Source organism: Pongo abelii, chromosome 1 (genome assembly GCF_028885655.2).
Source record: "Pongo abelii isolate AG06213 chromosome 1, NHGRI_mPonAbe1-v2.0_pri, whole genome shotgun sequence".
NCBI lineage: Eukaryota > Metazoa > Chordata > Mammalia > Primates > Hominidae > Pongo > Pongo abelii.
The window spans coordinates 39,096,660-39,113,707 of record NC_071985.2 but is presented as its reverse complement, the minus strand read 5'-3'; the positions used below and the strand labels follow the sequence as shown (position 1 = coordinate 39,113,707).

The 17,048-nt window shown below is 43.3% G+C and overlaps 1 protein-coding gene across 8 annotated transcripts in view; it reads left to right on the top strand.

Annotated features, from left to right (window-relative positions):
* Positions 1-17,048, top strand: part of HHAT (hedgehog acyltransferase) — a 354,093-nt gene that overhangs the window by 64,301 nt on the left and 272,744 nt on the right. For all 8 annotated transcript variants that reach the window (XM_063725377.1, XM_054521192.2, XM_024251252.3 and 5 more), the window contains 2 exons: positions 8,636-8,830; positions 12,636-12,851. In XM_063725377.1, coding sequence (XP_063581447.1) covers positions 8,636-8,830; positions 12,636-12,851 — 411 coding nt within the window. The remainder of the gene's footprint in view (positions 1-8,635; positions 8,831-12,635; positions 12,852-17,048) is intronic.

Genomic DNA, 17,048 nt, shown 5'->3' with positions numbered 1-17,048 from the left:
ACACATTATATAGTAAAGCCAAAGAGGAGCCTACCCTACAGCCACCAGTGCTATGTGATTTTATTTTTTCCCTTTACAGACAGGATCTCATTGTGTTGCCCAGGCTGGAGTGCAGTGGTGTAATCATGGCTCACCGTAACCTCCAACTCCTGGGTTCAAGCAATCCTCCTGCCTCAGCTCCTGAGTAGCTTGGACTACAGGCTGTGACACCACACCTGGCTAATTTTAAAAACTTTTTGTAGAGACGAGATCTTGCTGTATTGCCCAGACTGGTCTTGAACTCTTGGCCTCAAGTGATCCTCCCATTTCAGCATCCCAAAGTGCTTTGATTACAGGCATGAGCTACTGCACCTGGCCAGATATTTCATATATTTTTAACTGAACACATGGAAGAATGAAATGATGGGCAGAAGGAAAGGTGGGAGTTGCCCTGGGGACACTGTGTTTTTCATCTGTCCTCCCCACGTCTCTGGGCCATACACATCAGGACCCACATGGCCTCCTCTGATGGGTCTCCTTTGCCTCTCACCCTTGTTCTTGTTCCTCCTTGTTTGCTTCCTGTAGATCAGTGTTTCTTAAATTTTTTTCAGTATTGTCCCCAAGGCACCTTTCTAGATAATTTTTTTCCCTGATCATCTCTCCTCCTCTGAAATTTTAATACTACAGATATCCTGTATATATCTCTTCATGTACCGTGCGTATGTCTGTGCTTTATGCATAAGGAGTCAGGTTTTCTTGCCCCTGATAACCAACAAGTAACCTAAAACTTAGATAAAATATAGTACTAATCTTCTACAAATGTTAAATTATTAAAAAAAAATAGAGATGGAGTCTTGCTGGTCTCAAACTCCTAGCTTCAAGCGATCCTCCCACCTCTGCTTTACAAAGTGCTGGGATTACAGGCATGAGCCACCATGCGCAGTCATCACTAATTTTAATTTCCATTCTATCCTTAGGTCTAGCCTACAAAATCTGCCCCACCCCACCTCGTTTAGAGGAGATACAACCCTTGTTGAGAATGCATAATTGAGATTAATAACCTGTTCCTGATTAGATGCCCCTCCCTCTTTCCAAACCTCCTCCACGTTCAGCTCCTGTTTTGCACCTGACATTGGCAGAAATCTAGCTATATTAGGATATAGATGTCCCTTCATTTTATTTGCTTGTACCTTTGAGTTCTTGCACTTCCTCTCGTGGGAGGCAGTATTTGGTGTGGTTAAGAGCACTAGGGTCAATCCCTGCATTGCCACTCTCAAGCGGTGTAACCTTAAACAAATTCCTGAATATCTCTAAGGCTGCTTCAACAGTTGTGCAAGCAGGATGGCACTGCTGGCTTTGTGGAGTTGTGGAGAGGGTCTGATAATCAAATGTTTTTCAGGGTTATGCTTGCACATGAGGACAGCCCAATAGATGGTGTCTGCGGCTGTCATCTGCTGGCATTTGCTCCGGGGAGCAGTTTATGGTGTTCAAGAATGGAGGTGACCGTCTTGAGATTCCAAAATCCTCAAGGGCATAGGCCATGTTTAGCATCCGTGCCAGTGTTCCCATACTGGTGGTCTTTGTAAGCTTGTCTTGGGTCCTGGGGGAAAGGATTGAGAAACACAGCCCCTTCCCTTGGGGAGTCACAGTTGAGTGGGGAGTTAGGAAAGCAAAGACTGCTCACTCTTCTGTACCTGATGATGTTGGTTGGGCACGTTACTATGGGAGAAGGTGTGGGTCTCACCTGCCGTTCTGGTGTCAGGGCAGGCCTCTGAGAAGGTGGCTTTTGAGCTGTGGCTTGAAGGAAATGGAGTGGACTTATTTCAGCTTTCTGCGTCTTGTTACCAGGCAGGGGTGGACAGGTGGACTAGTCTTTTTCTCTGCAGAGCACATCTTATCCAATGTTAGTAGGAGGTATTCTTTTGCATTTTTCTTGGAATGAGGCAGAGTGAGCACTGAGTCATCTCCCTCTGTATGTGCCTCTCTCATCCTCTGGGTGACCACGGGTTTGATTTGCGAGACAGCTGGTGGGCCGGGTTCTGCCTGTGGCTGGGGCACAGTGCTTTCTTTGTCTGAGTTTGCTTGGCCCTTACATAAGTATGAACCACAGCGTTGGCCTCATTAGCTCTCTGCTTTCACCACCTGGACTAAGTGTTCCAGATGGTCTTAATTCGGATAGTTGTTTTTGGTACTTACTTGGGGTGGAAGATTTAGGCTGCAGTTGTCCTTTTTTTTTCTCCCCATTCTCTGAGGCATCCTAAACTATAGGCAACACTACGCAGGGACAGGCTTTAGCAATTCTTGCTGTTGTAGCCTTAAGCGCTGAAGGATTCTAGCCTTCTCCTTTATCTACTATCTAATCTCGTCTCTTTCTTGGCTCATTCCACCTCCTCCCACGGAGAGGGGCAGGTTATTTTTATTTTCAAAAGCATGATCTATCTTTTTTTTTTTTTTTTTTTTTTTTTTGCCATGGTAAGAAATAACTTTCCACTGAGTTCCTTGGCTCAGTTAAACACCCTTTCCCTGGATAAGGCTCTCTCTTTGGGTTTTGGTGAGACTTCATTAGGAGCCAGTGCCCCTGGAGAGAAGGCTGAATCATGGCTCTGAGCTTTGGCTGTGCATTTGTTATGATTGGATCGGATGTCGCGGGTCAGACAGTTGCCTCCTTTCATGAACGCCAACTGTGGCCTCACCACCACCTGAGACATTGTGTTCTCTGCCCTCAGAACCAAAAAATACCCCCGTGTGAACTTCTTGAGAAGACTGGCCTGGTGTAGGGCTGAGGGTGGGTGCTGTTGCTAACCACAGAGCTGGGTTCTCACTGTGCCTCTGACGGGAGAACCCACATCATTAGCAATTGGCTGACAGGCTGAGCTCATCAGGCACAGGATATGCAAAGGGCTGAGAAGCCTGACCCATGGTGCTGAGTGAGATGAGTTAACCAACCTCTGGAAGGCTGCAGGGAGCAGGGCCCTTTTCCAGGACATTCCCAAATCCATGCACCGAATAGAAATCTCATGTGCTAATGGTTTTCCTGGAATCAGCCCCTTCTACCTCCATCAGTGCATGTCTAAGGAGGGATGAAATTCCTTTTATATGGGCCTGCTGGCCTTTGCTCCCAGGAAATGGGATGCAGTTGTTCAGACTCTGGGATGGGTGGGTTGTATTTTTCTGTTTGGGGAGATTATATAGACATATGTATGTATATATAATACATATATATTTCAGTAGCAGCTGCTATTGATTATGTAGTATGTAATAAATTATGTCATACATAAGATTATTGATTGATTCCCTTTCTTATTTTCCAAATAATGCTCCCATTGAGTGGTTTCTTGGCAGATGTGCAAAAAGAATTAATAGGCAGGGACGTCTGATAATGTTGCCAACAGGAATTCTGACCAAGGCTCTACACTTCCACTCCTCCCTACAGAGGTAAAGTCTAAGGAGGGAACCCACTCAGGCACATCCTATTATCACTTGGCACCCTTGGCACATAATGAGCTGAAGTAGAAACAGATGGTGTGAGAAGGGGCATTGTCTGGCAGTTTTTCCTGACTCCTTATGAAGAAGGTTAAGAGTATGGATTTCAAAAGAAAGGGGGGCAAATCTGCACTCTTTTCTTAGGGGCACTGATTCCATCCTTGGAGCTCTGCCAGCTCAACTGGTTATTCTCCCGGGAGACTCTGCTGGGGTGATGGATAGAAGCCTCTATAACAGGTATCCACTTTCCTGGATTGGTACCTGTGCCCCATCAGTTGTTAACTATTGGAGATTTCCCCCAACAGAAGTGGAGTTGTTAAGAGATGCTGTGAGTGGCAAACAGGTAATAGGCAGTGAGATGTGAAATGTCTCTCTTCCATTCTACCTACATTAGCAAAACAGCCATTGTTTATAAGGGGTTAAGTAGGACAAGTAGAGACTTTGGAAGACAGTAGGTTTTCACATTATTGGGTTCCAAGGCCCACATTTTAGTTCTATTTTCTTGTTTCTTCTTAGTCATGATCACAAGGTTAAATCCCAAGACTTGGGAAAGCATATCCATCTACCCAGCTATCCATCCATGCAACTATTCTCTCCGTCCTTCCATCCAATAGTTACGAAACACTTGATATATGCTAGGCACTGTGCTAGATTCTGGGCTCACATTACTGTAATCTAAACAAGGCAGGAGTTTAGCCTGTTAAGGAGACTATCAAGTAGAATCAGACTCCATTTTGAGAGTGGTTCAGTGTAGACCCAGGGAGCAGAGGGGAAGGATGCCTGCTTAAGTCAACCAGGGTTAGTAAGATCTATGTCTCATCAAAAAGGCCATAGCGTTCAGTCTGGCTTTGTCTCCACTGCTATAAAAGTAGAGTATACTTTCTTATTTTTCATCAGCCTTTTAAACACTTCCCCTCTTCCCCTGCTTTCTGTTTCATCTCCTATTAGAAATGGAAGAACCTGGAATAAAGAGCATTAAGGGAAGGTCAGAGTAGTTCTGACGGGGCTGTCATCCTGTGCTCCAGCCAACTCATCTCAAGCTTCAGGTCACTCATGCTTTGATACCTTTTAAAAGAACATGATAAATTCAAATTAAAACCACAACGAGATGTCATTACACACTTACCATAATGGCTCAGATAGAACATAGTAACAGCACCAAATGCTGGCAAGGATGTGAATAAACTGGATCACACATGCATTGCTGGCAGGAAAGTATAATGCTACAGCCATGCTGGAAAACTGTTTTATAGTTTATGATAGAACTAAATATGCAACTACCTTGCACCCCAGCAAGTGTGATCTTGGGCATTTATCCCAGAGAAATGAAAACTTATTTTTACACAAAAATCTATGCATGTATGTATGCATAAGTTTTATTTGTAATAGCCCCAAACTGCAAACAGCCTAGATAGCCTCCAGTAGGTAAATGGCTAACAAGCTGTGGTATATCCACATCATGGAACACTACTCTGCAATGAAAAGGAGCAAACCATTGATACGGCAACTTGGATGAATCTGCAGGAAATTACGCTGAGTGAAAAAAGCCAGTCTTTGCAATGGAGAAGAGGTTACTGGTTGTCAGGATTAGGGATGGGGGTGATCAGAGGAGTGGGAAGGAGGTAAATGTGGTATAAAATAGCAACACGAGGAATCCTTGTGATGATGGAGCTATTCTGCGTTTTTACCGTGGTAGATACCAAACCTATACGTGTGATAAAATTATATAGAACTAAACCCACACATAAATTAATACAAGTGAAACTAGGGAAATCTGAATAAGTTTGGTGCATTGCAGCAACATCAATATCCTGGTTGTGATATTTGTGGTTTTAAAAAATGTGCCATAGGAAGAAACTGGGTAAAGTATACAAGGGATATCTCTTGTATGTATATGTGAATACAACTATCTCAAAAATCTGAGAAAGAACATTATATAAGTTGTATGCAATTGGAATCTATAAATCAGAAACATCACAATCCAACACTGAGGCCATGTTTTACTTATACACTTTATGTGATCAATGTGATTCTTTGTGTCTTCTTTCAAGTAACAAGTAATTCCCAATCATCTTCATAATTTGAACCTTGTAATTTAAATGAATTGGGCTATTTTGGTGTTTAGGTGGGTTTTTAAACTTGAGTTTGACGTACAGTACGTGTGTGACCAAATCTTGTATGTCTGCTCTTATTACCCTGAGAACTTGGGGAAAAAAATCTGAAAGCCTTTCTAGTGATGAGTCAGACATGTTGTTTTGGAACAAAATGCAACGCATTTTTTTTTTTTTAATTTTTGAAAAGTTAAAAAAAATTCTGGCCGGGTTGATGTCAGAGGCTTAATACTGATAGTTAAGCATTTTTACTTAAGAGAGAAAAAAGTTGATAAATACATAAGCACATCTGGAGTAGAGATGGATGGGACAGGGCTATCCTTAGGCCTTTGAAATGCTTAGAAAAAGCTCTTCTGCTGCCCAGAGAAGCAGGCCGTCCATGCTGCTGCTCACCCTGCTGGGCCATGTCACCCTTTTATCTTAGAACCTTCTTCATAGTGCTTGAGATCTAGGTATGTGCATGGGAGGGATCGTGGTTGGGCAGCTGTGCCCTAAGGGCTACCTCTATAATGGGGACCGCCCTGCCATGATGCCAGTTGGATTGCAGGACGTGGGAGGCTGATTCTGCTCTAGCAGGATTTTATTTACTTGTTTGTTTGTTACTTATTTTGAGATGGAGTTTTACTCTTGTCTCCCAGGCTGGAGCCCAAGGGCACGATCTTGGCTCACTGTAACCTCTGCCTCCCAGGTTCAAGCGATTCTCCTCTTAAAGGATTTTAATGGTGTTTTGGGGATAGGATTCATTGCAATGGCATTTTTATAGACAAAGTATGAAAATCAACATTTTAGTGAGATTCTAATCTATATAACAGTTTCGTGTAGGTGATTCTTTTCGCGTTATTCACATGTTTCATTGCCTGTGCCTCATAAATGTATATAGTAGAGTTGCTTGTACTTGGGGAGAATCAGTGGGTAATATTAAGATGGGTAGAGAACATGAGGCTCCTGTGAGAGCGTGTCCTGTGATGTCTTAGAACAGTATTAAGTATCATCTGCCTGTACTGTTTGGCAGTAGGGAAACAGTGGGGGATGAATATGGGACAAATTTGTCTGCCCCAAGGTGGCTTTGGAGACCACTGTTAAATTCATCATAGTCTCTCAAGTAAATGGGGTTAACACAGTACTATCAAGTATTTCCTGAAGGTTCTTTCAGCGTTTTCCAAGTTGAAGCAGCTTCAGTCTGTGGTAAGTTCCCAAATGAATCCCAGCAAAGAGGCTTTTTCCAAAGGGATCAAATAGCACTTAATAAAAACGTAACTGTGTCTATGTATGTAGCCACACAGGCACAAAAAAGAATTCCATTGGTAAATGCTGTAGGTCATGTTGGAAAAGAACCCCCTTTTTTAAATTTGTTAAAACTACCTCTTAAAATAGTCTCTGGCGATGTATTCCTTATAATTGGACTCTGCCCAGAGGTGAGGGTTTGAAGCAAATTTATGTCGCTGTTTTCTGTGGGTAGTAGGATGGAAAAATGGTAAAAATGAACTTCACGTTTCTCTGGTTTTCTTAGAACTTAAAAATGGCTGATCTAGTCTCATTTAAAATGTTCTCTTGAGCTAGAATATAGGTTTGGGAAATAATGGTAGGTAGGCAATATTTTGAAAGAGTTAGCATCAAAGCATGGGATTTGCAATTTACACTCCACACCTGACTTGCCCTGAAAAAAAGTCTTTGTTTCCACAAGAAGACCTAAGTTCAGGCACTTCTCACTTTTCAATTCGGTGTGTTCCTGGGATCCACATTTTAAAATGCATGCCTGTGAGACATCACATTTCCCTATGGGAATAACAACTGTATTTGTAGAGTCCTTCCTGTGTATCCACCCCATGAAGGAGATACGTTATTATTCCAGTTTTGTTTTGTTTTTGAGATGGAGTCTTGCTCCGTTGCCCAGGCTGGAGTGCAATGGTGTGATCTCGGCTCACAGCAACCTCTGCCTCCCGAGTTCCAGGGATTCTCCTGCCTCAGCCTCCTGGGTAGTTGGGATTACAGTTACCTACCATACCTGGCTAATTTTTGTGTTTTTAGTAGAGATGGGGTTTTGCCATGTTGGTCAGGCTGGTCTTGAACTCCTGACCTCAGGTGATGCACCCGCCTCAGCCTCCCAAAGTGCTGGGATATCCCAGTTTTATATACGAAGAAATGAATCCACAGAGATGGAGTCATTTGCCTCAGGTCACACAGGTAGTTATGAGACACAAGCATTTGAATTTAGGCAGTTAAGACTTCAAAGCTTGAATCATTAAACCACAATGATACCTTGCGTCTCAAAGTTAAAACATTGTGGTTTTTAAGGATTTCCCCATCAGGTCTGCCCAAGGTTATATCATAAAGCAAAGATGTGTTAATTCATCTACTTATTCAATGTGATAACTATAAATTAGTTGATGATTAGATAAAAATCTGTGATTCTCCTAAAATGGGAATAAATGTATCAATCAGGTAGACTATGCAAAGTCCTCAATAGCTCATAAAGCAGGTAAGATGCAATTTTTCTATGACATAAATTTGACTAATCAATATGCAAAAAATCAAAAATGTAAAAAAATCTACATATTTAAAATCTCTGGCTTAGATTTTGGGAAGTCTTTTGTGGTTTGGATGGCCCAGTTTTCTTAATAAGCCTTCCTAGAAATGTGTACTAATACTTTCTCTCACCTTCACTTCTGAAGGATGATGTATGTAGGATGTGGTCCAGTTGGCAGTTTTCCAGCTGTCTTCTGGCTTCCATTGTGTCTGTTGAAAAGTCAATCCAATATCTTATTGTTGTGTGACCCAGGGGTCTGGGTGGCTTTGGTTGAAGGCAGGAGAGTGGTTCCTTGCTTCTGGGTGGAGCTGATGGGACTCTGGGGGTTAAAGTGGAAAGTCCCTCTAAATCTTTTTTGTCTGTGTTGTGCCAAAATTCCCAGGGCAGTGATAAGAGTTTCTTTATTGGGTAATTAAATGTGATCCTCTTACATGTAGAACCTTCAATATCAATTCCATGAGCTCACTTCTCTTTATTTTCCTCCCTCCCCTCTCCCTCCCTGTCTCTCTCTGGATGGGCCCCACCCTGTCTGCAGCACAGACCCTGGATTCTCATGCTCTATGGGATGTGGGCCTGCTGGTGTGTGCTGGGGACCCCTGGTGTGGTCATGGTTTTGCTCCATACCACCATCTCTTTCTGCGTGGCCCAGTTCCGGTCTCAGCTCCTGACGTGGCTCTGTTCTCTCCTCCTCCTCTCCACACTGAGGCTGCAGGGTGTGGAGGAAGTTAAGGTAAGTGTTTTCCTGTTACCATTGGGAATCCAGAGAAGGCCCCTCTGGCTTTGCCTTGATCCCAGCAGACACCTTGGTTTTCAGACAAGAGATAATTGTAGAACTGTGATGGGGCTCCCCATAGTGGCCGTACAGGGTTGCTACATGTGAACCCTAGTGGTGCATTCTGCAATCCTATCATTCCTGGCTGTGTTTTAGCCCTGTGAGATTGCCCAGGGTTGGCCCTGTACCATCTCTCCCAGTTTGGGTGGGCATGTGGGGTGCCAGCTGTCACAGGGCCAGAGGGTCAGGAACAAAGAGAGAAGAAACAGATGATTTACTAAAAATCATCTGGAGAGTGCCCTACAATTTATAGGGAACGCACACATCACTCAACTCATCTGATGGCCGCAATGGCCCTGTGGTGGTAAGTCAGGTCTTTTTCTTCTTCCTAGTTGATGGAACAGATTTATTTATTCATTTATAGAGACGGAGTCTTGCTCTGTCACTCAGGGCTGAAGTGCAGTGGTGCGATCTTGGTTCACTGCAACCTCTGCCTCCTGGGTTCAAGTGATTCTCCTGCCTCAGTCAACCGAGTAGCTAGGATTACAGGTACCTGCCACCATACCCAGTTAATTTTTGTATTTTTAGTAGAGACGGGGTTTCACCATGTTGGCCGGGCTGGCCTCAAACTCCTGGCTTCATGTGATCTGCCCACCTTGGCCTCCCAAAGTGCTGGGATTACAGGTATGAGCCATTGTGCCCGGCCAGGAACAGATTTATTATCTACTCATGTGACCCAGTGGAAGCTCTTTCAATTTAGATAGTGAAAACAAAGTGTTTAGCCCCAAAGGGCACAGACCAAGCTTTAATTCCTGTAAACCCAGAGGCATTTTGACAGACTTAACCACCTATCCGTTGTTTGTGCTAATAGAGGAGGACACTGGGCTCAAACCACACTTCTTTACAGCTTTTGTTTGCATTAGTAAAATCTTATTTTATAGGCACTTACCTTTCAGCTTTATTTTTTTCTTAGTCACAATAACACTGCATTTTTACTTTGAGTGCCCATCAGACTTGACCCAGAGAATGGTGGATGACAGAGACTGCCTTCTGAGTTGAGGAGTTGTGCTGTGCCTTGCTGAGGTGATTGCACCGATCAGCAAATTCTTCTTGCACTGCGTTTTCTGATTTCTGTTGTGTGTTCTCTGATCATCTCCTGGGCAGTGGCTAGCATCCCCTGGACAGCTCTGGACTATCTGTTTCTGTCTTTGGTAACTGGAATGACCTAGCCCTGCTTATGCAAATGAAGCTTAGGCCCCTCAGGCTATCTCAGGCCCACTCAGGCTGTGTGAGGTTCCTTCTCTCACTTGTCTGTTGAATACGCCCTTTACATGTTCAAGTTGGAGCTGCCAAGGTCTGTGGCTAAAGGGGAGTAAAGGCAGAGTCTGTGTGGAACTCTCAACCATCCAGAAGTGGGAGCTTTCTTTTAAGGAGAAATGCATGGCAAGAAGAACACAAGTCCAAGGCCCCAGCTCCAGGGTCTGGTTCTGGGCACTCAGCTTCAGAGCCCTTCACTTTTGGGGTCAGGCGACTCTGAGAACAGCCAGCCTGAGAGATGCACAGCTTGGAAAACATCGGGGGTCATATGCCCAGGGCAGGACCATTGATGTTTCCCACCTTCATCAACCTTCTCCTTCCTAGCCCGGTTCCCAAACACTGCCCAACTGGCAGGAGCTGTTTTTTTGAGTCAGGCCAATCTGCTTACCTTTCCCCTTTACACATTTACATATGTTTATGCTGTCTCTTGGAACCAACCTTCTCATCATCCCTGTCCACCGGATTCTCTTTCAAAGTACAGCTTAGACCTCAGTCTCTAAAGGTAAGAAATGAAAGAGGGCCACAGAAAAACAGATCAGTTAGTGTCCCATACTGCTCTGAGAGCTGCTGGCTCTTACAAACTGGGACACAATAAAACAGTAGCATGTAAGTGACCAGGTGTCACATAGAGCTTTGGGGACACTGCACACACCTATCCCTTCCTCTAACCCACTAGGATCTCCATAGGCACATTCAAAATCTTAGGCAGTGTTGGATATTCTTTCTTCAATCACTGTGGGACTGGAACTCCTGTGGTATCCTTTTTTTATTCATTCATTCAGTCAGTCACATTCATTGATCCAGGTGACAGCACTTAGCATTCATGTGCCCTGCATCAACACAGTGATGGGAAGGAACATGATGGGAAATGTGAGATGGATGACCTGGTTCCTCGTCTCTTCTGTTCCCCATCTCTTCCTACTCTGAAGCTGGAGCAGTCATTTAACCTCTGAGCCTCAATGTCATCATTTGGAAAATAGAAGTGATAAATCCTCTTCCTTCCTCATGGAATTGTTCTGAGAGTCAAACAGGATAATCTATGTTAAGTGATTTTGTGAAAATTGTAGCATTTTGAAAGTTCAAGTATTTTTTGCTGTTTTTAGTCTACCTTAATTTTTCTCAGTCATTAATGATGTGGGGCTACTATTTTAGCACATATGTCAAAATCTGGACTTATGAGAGTATATCAGATAATCACTCCATTTTAATGAAAGATACTTCCCAGAATGATTAGGCAACCATTTAAGCAAGTGTGCTTAAAAACAGATTTACAGTAAAAAAGAAAAACAAGCTCATACCTAACTTTTTGGGGACCAGGCAAGTGTACAAACAGAATCTAATTCCATTTATCATTTATTTGGGGACAATTAGCATCAGTTATGGATGTTGGAGGTGAATAAATATTCATTTGTTCTGCAAATTTTACAGTGATTTGAAAAACACTGAGGAAGGAGATCATATGATTAGAAACTAGCTGGGTTTCCATGCTTTTGCACATGTGGTTCTCCTGATATGATTATGCTCTTTCCCCTTGGTGGCTGCTAAAGTCTTGTACAGGAAGTAGAAGCTCTGTTCAGTGGTTGGTTTTTCTGTGTACAGCTTTAAGAGACCCTGATGGATCAAATTAATTACTTTCTCCTTTGACCCAAGTTCTTTTTCTTGTATGTATTTCCATAAATAGTTTTTCTCACTAAATGTATTTTTGGAAAACATGGAAAATATAGAAAAATATAGAAATTAGAAAATACTTCATGATTTTACTCCCCGATATTAACATTTTATTGTATTTCCTTCTCATCTTTTGTTCCATGCATATTTTTGCACAGGTTATTTCTTGTTTCATGCTCTATTGTAATTGCATTTTTACACATCTACATCCTGTATGAGAATTTAACATATTGAGGGCAGGGACGGTTTTTTTTTTTTTTTTTTTTTGAGTATTTGTAAACCTTATTTGACAAATGCTACTCAACTAAATGTAGAGCCAAACTGATAACAAAAGAGCAAAAAGAAAAATACATTGAAGACAGAAATCCCATGGGACATTTTAAACCCCTCTTTGTTATCCAAATTGTTGAAGAAGCTGTCAAAGTATCCACTGGATGTAGCTAATCTGCGCCTTATGCCCTGGCTGTATCTGATACACGTGTAACTGGGAAAACCTTCGTTATGTTGTGTCAGGCCTAATGCTAAGTTTACATTAGAGACATCCTTTTTCCTACTGCTCATTAACTGCTTGCTTTGATTACCAATGAGATTTACCTGGTGTTCACTGGTTCTCAACTGCCTTTTATGGCACAGCTGCTCTGCCTGAAGAAGAAATCGCCTTCCCAGAGCCCCCTGGGATTCTCAGATGAAGGTGGCCGTGCTGGCCAGCACCTGCAGTGGGACTGGACGATGTCCCTGCTGTCCGCTCAAAGGTTGCTCTCTCCTTTTGATTTTGTAGAGAAGGTGGTACAAGACAGAAAACGAGTACTACCTGCTGCAGTTCACGCTGACCGTTCGCTGCCTCTACTACACCAGCTTCAGCCTGGAGCTCTGCTGGCAGCAGCTGCCTGCTGCATCGACCTCCTACTCCTTTTCCTGGATGCTGGCCTATGTCTTTTATTATCCAGTCTTACACAACGGGCCCATCCTCAGCTTCCCGGAGTTCATCAAACAGGTAGAGCCCGCTGGGGTTAGGGTTGGGATTGGGATTCTGTAGCTTAAGCCTTTGTCGCTGTTGCTCTGGTCTTCTCTGACTCTTGAGTCATTTCGTTCAGAGGTGCCCACAGATTTACAATACATACTATTAGTTCTCATGAGGTTTTTTGTAATAGATGAAATACATATGAGAAATGAGCCTTTAAAATAAAGTTTGACCCATCAGATATGTCAGCTCTAGGGGGTCCCACCTTGATTTTCAGTGAACTCTGGCAACTAGGATTAATGAGTGGGGCACAATGAGGAGTTTGGGAGTTGGTATCCACTGTGGCGAAGTCCCAAGGAAAGAAAAAAATTTGATTATGATGCTATTACTTGAAGGAATAGAAAAGGAAACTGTCTAAGCTGTTGCTTGGCAAATAATATGTTTCCTTTTATATTCACAAGCTGCTTAAGAAATAGTCCTGCCATAGCCTGGGAGCTGTTCAGGGTGACCTAGATGTGAAAACAGAGTGGAGTTGAAATAAGTTCGAAGGCAATGGTTTGTGTTCAGGTCTGGATCCCCCTTTGTGCCGAGGCCCCCACCTGCCTTCCTCAGACAGCATCCTTGTCTGAAATGCCATGTTAAGCTACCTTTGTTGTTCCCCCCTACTTCACTTTTCCCCCTTGCTTAGAACTTTCTTTTTTTTCTGCCTCCTCAACCTACATCTAGTTTCATGGAACATAATTGCTAAGTTAATTCACCTAGGGAATTAGTAATTGACAATGCCTAAAACAGTGTTTCTCAAGGGATATTCTATCCCCCACCAACAAAACAATCCTCATAGAGGAGAGAATAACATGTACGTGCATACACACGCATGCACACGCACAACACTTACCCACACACATGCACACACCTGGAAGGGCAGGGCAAGCAGCAGTGTTGCACATTTCTGGGCAGCAACGTGAAAGATGCTTACTGAAAAAGAAGGAAGGTTCTTAGAAATCTTATTTTGTTCTCAAAGTTCCACTGAATTATGCATTGTATTCAAGAATATATTTTTGCATTATAACAATAACATAATGTTCTAAAATTTCCAGTGAAAGTATGTAACTTTTTATATCTCTAGAAATCTGTAAGTGAAATTGATATTCTAGACAGATATGTTTAGTCTATGGTTTCTTGTACCTCGGTTTGGGATCGTTCTTTTGTCATGAAGGAATTTAAAATCTGCATTTGAAATTGTGTTTAAAATTATTGTGTAAAAGAGATGGTTTAATGATGGCAGCTGATCTTCTAACTCAATGATTTGCAAAGTGTGGTTCCCGGACCAGCAGCATCAGTATCGCCAGAGAGCTTGTTAGAAATACAAATTCTCAGGTCCTCTCCAACCTCCTGAATCAGAACCTCTAGGGATAAAGCCCAGGAAGGTGGTTTAACAGGCCCTCCAGGAGGAGAGTGGGAGTAAAGGTAGGGTGGGCACAGCATAGGGTGGGTTCCTCTCTTTTACAATCTCCTTACCTTTGTGAACTTTTGAATTATTCTCAGTTTGCCAGCCAGTAACTTTTGGACCAAATATCCACACACAGACACCCCTCTCCTGAGGTTGGCTGGTAATTTTCAGAGAAACATAAACTAAATCCATTAGGAGGAAACAGATTATTTTCCTAACTTCCTCTTATATATAAGCTTTGCCCTGTATGCTCTGTACTTTGTTATTATGCAAAATAATTGTTTGTTATTTCTCATCTCCTTTTTCTTCTTTTTTTTGAGACAGACTCTTACTCTGTCACCCAGGCTGGAGTGCAGTGGTGCAATCTCAGCTTACTGCAACCTCCACCTCCTGGGTTCAAGTGATTCCCGTGTCTGAGCCTCCTGAGTAGCTGGATTACAGGCATGCGCCAGCAAGTCCAGCTAATTTTTTTTTGTATTTTTAGTACAGACCGGGTTTTTCTATGTTTCCCAGGCTTGTCTCTAACTCCTGAGGTCAGGCAATCTGCCCTCAGCCTCCCAAAGTGCTAGGATTACAGGCTTGAGCCTGGCCTCGCTTTTCAAATTGTGCGTTTTAGGGTCTAGTAAGAATATTAGAGGCCTCTAGTAGGGTCCTGTGTCACACAGAGGCATGCTTAAAGATTATTTCCCACCTAAATCCTTAGCCAAGGGCTCTCATTCTCTTGAGTCTCAGTCTGGGGAAGTGAAGGGGCAGGTTGCTTCCTATAAGGGCCAGGTATAGACACTCTGGGTTTATCCGTGTCTTTTCCTTCCCTCTCTCTCTTTTTTTTTTTTTTTTAAACCCCTTCCAAAACAATAGCAATTGCTGACAGCAGGGAACTCGAAAGGGCAAATTAAAACCTCTATGTTTGGGGGAGTATTCATAGAATAGTCATTCTAGAAAAGGATAAATGTTCAGTAAGATATAGGGCAAATTTAAAAAGCCAGGAAGTTTCTGCACTTGCTGAAGGTGGCTGTGGGAAACTTCCCTTCTGTGGGGAAGGGAGCTTTAAAGGGGGAGGGGGTTAAACCAAAAAGCTTATCTTGTAGTGAAAGGGTTCTTTCAGAGAAGCCAAGAAGGAAAAGGCTGGGAGGTGGGGAAAGAAAGCTAGTTGGAAGAGCTTGTAAGTAAGATTTGCTCTGAATGAATGCTTGAATGAATGCATGCATGAAATGCCTTCAGCTATAAGGATTGGAAATATTGAAATGCATGGTTCTTAGACTGGCAGGTCAATGCTTAAAAATAACGTAGAGCAGGAGAATGACGCTGCACCACGAGGGGGCAGCAGTGCCCCATTTTGGAAACCAACCCCAGCAGGAAATCTTCACCCAGTATCTGCAAACTCCGAAAGATCAAATGACAATGTTAGTTTTAGGCATACCCCTAGAGAATGTGTCTTCCACCCAATTTACATACACAAAATGAGGGAGGTATAGAAGAGGTGTCTTCCGCAATGTAAAGCATGTGAAATTTGCATAATTAGTCACGAACAGGTAAAAATTTGCCTCTGTGCCTTAACTTGAAGGCTATTTCTGGTGGCATTTAGAGTTTTAGGAACATGGGCCTGATTTGTTTTTCTCTCACGTTTCTGTGGAACTCGGATACCAAGTCAGCGGTGAGGCAGGGATCCTGGGGGACTTAGGAAGGGAAGGACATGGTGTTTTACTTGCTTAGCCTGGAGCCTGGGGCCACTATGTCTTGAAGAGGTTGACTGATGTGGTGTGGGCACTGGGGAGAAGAGCAGCCTTAGTGTGGTGGGCCAGGGACTCTTCCTTGCTGGCACTGTGCTCTCCCACCTTAGAGAAGCCAGTGGTCAAATAGGGAATTTGGCATGGAGGTTGAGAGCAGAGGTCCTGGAGCCCACCCTCCAGGGTTCGAATTCCGGCTCTGCTTCATCTTGAGAGTGCTTGCTGAGTTATTTACCTTATTTATGCCTCAGTCTTCTTATCAGTGAAATGGGAAGAATAATAGTGCCTCCCTCAGGATTGCTGTGAGGATTAAATGATTGTGTATAGGTAATGTGGTTTGACAGGTTAATACTATAAAGTGTTAATTCTTACTCCTATTATTATTATTATTTGAGACAGAGTCTGGCTCAACGTTAGCTCACCGCAACCTCCACCTCCTGGTATCAAGTGATTCTTGTGCCTCAGCCTCCCAAGTAGCTGGACTTATAGGCGTACACCAACACACCCAGCTAATTTTTGTATTTTTAGTAGAGACGGGGTTTCACCATGTTGGCCAGGCGGGTCTCGATCTCTCGACCTCAGGTGATCTGCCCGCCTCGGCCTCCTGAAGTGCTGGGCTTACAGGTGTGAGCCACCATGCTCGGCCTCTTACTTTTATTATTGTGATGATTGGCCAGAAAGCAAGTGTAATTCTAGGGTAGTTTAGGTCAGAAGTGAGATCCCGGGTATCCAGTCTGGTAGGCAGGCACAGCAGCAGAGGACTCTGGGCCATGGCCATGCTTGGGCTCAGAAGAGGCCAGTGTGCTGGTTCCATCTGTTTGAAGAGAGACCCAGGCAGTTGCTGCAGGAAAGGGATGGCGGCAGTCCAAGAGTTGCTGGGACTGGCAAGAGCTGTGCAAGGCAGTCAGTGTCCCAGAAGCTTTGTTTAGTACTTGGCATGGGCTCTGGTTCTAGAGAGCACCTGGAATCATGCTAATTGTAATAAAATATACTAGCTGATCATTTAGTCTGCGCCAGGCTTTATACATTCTAACTTAAAATGTTTGAGATGGT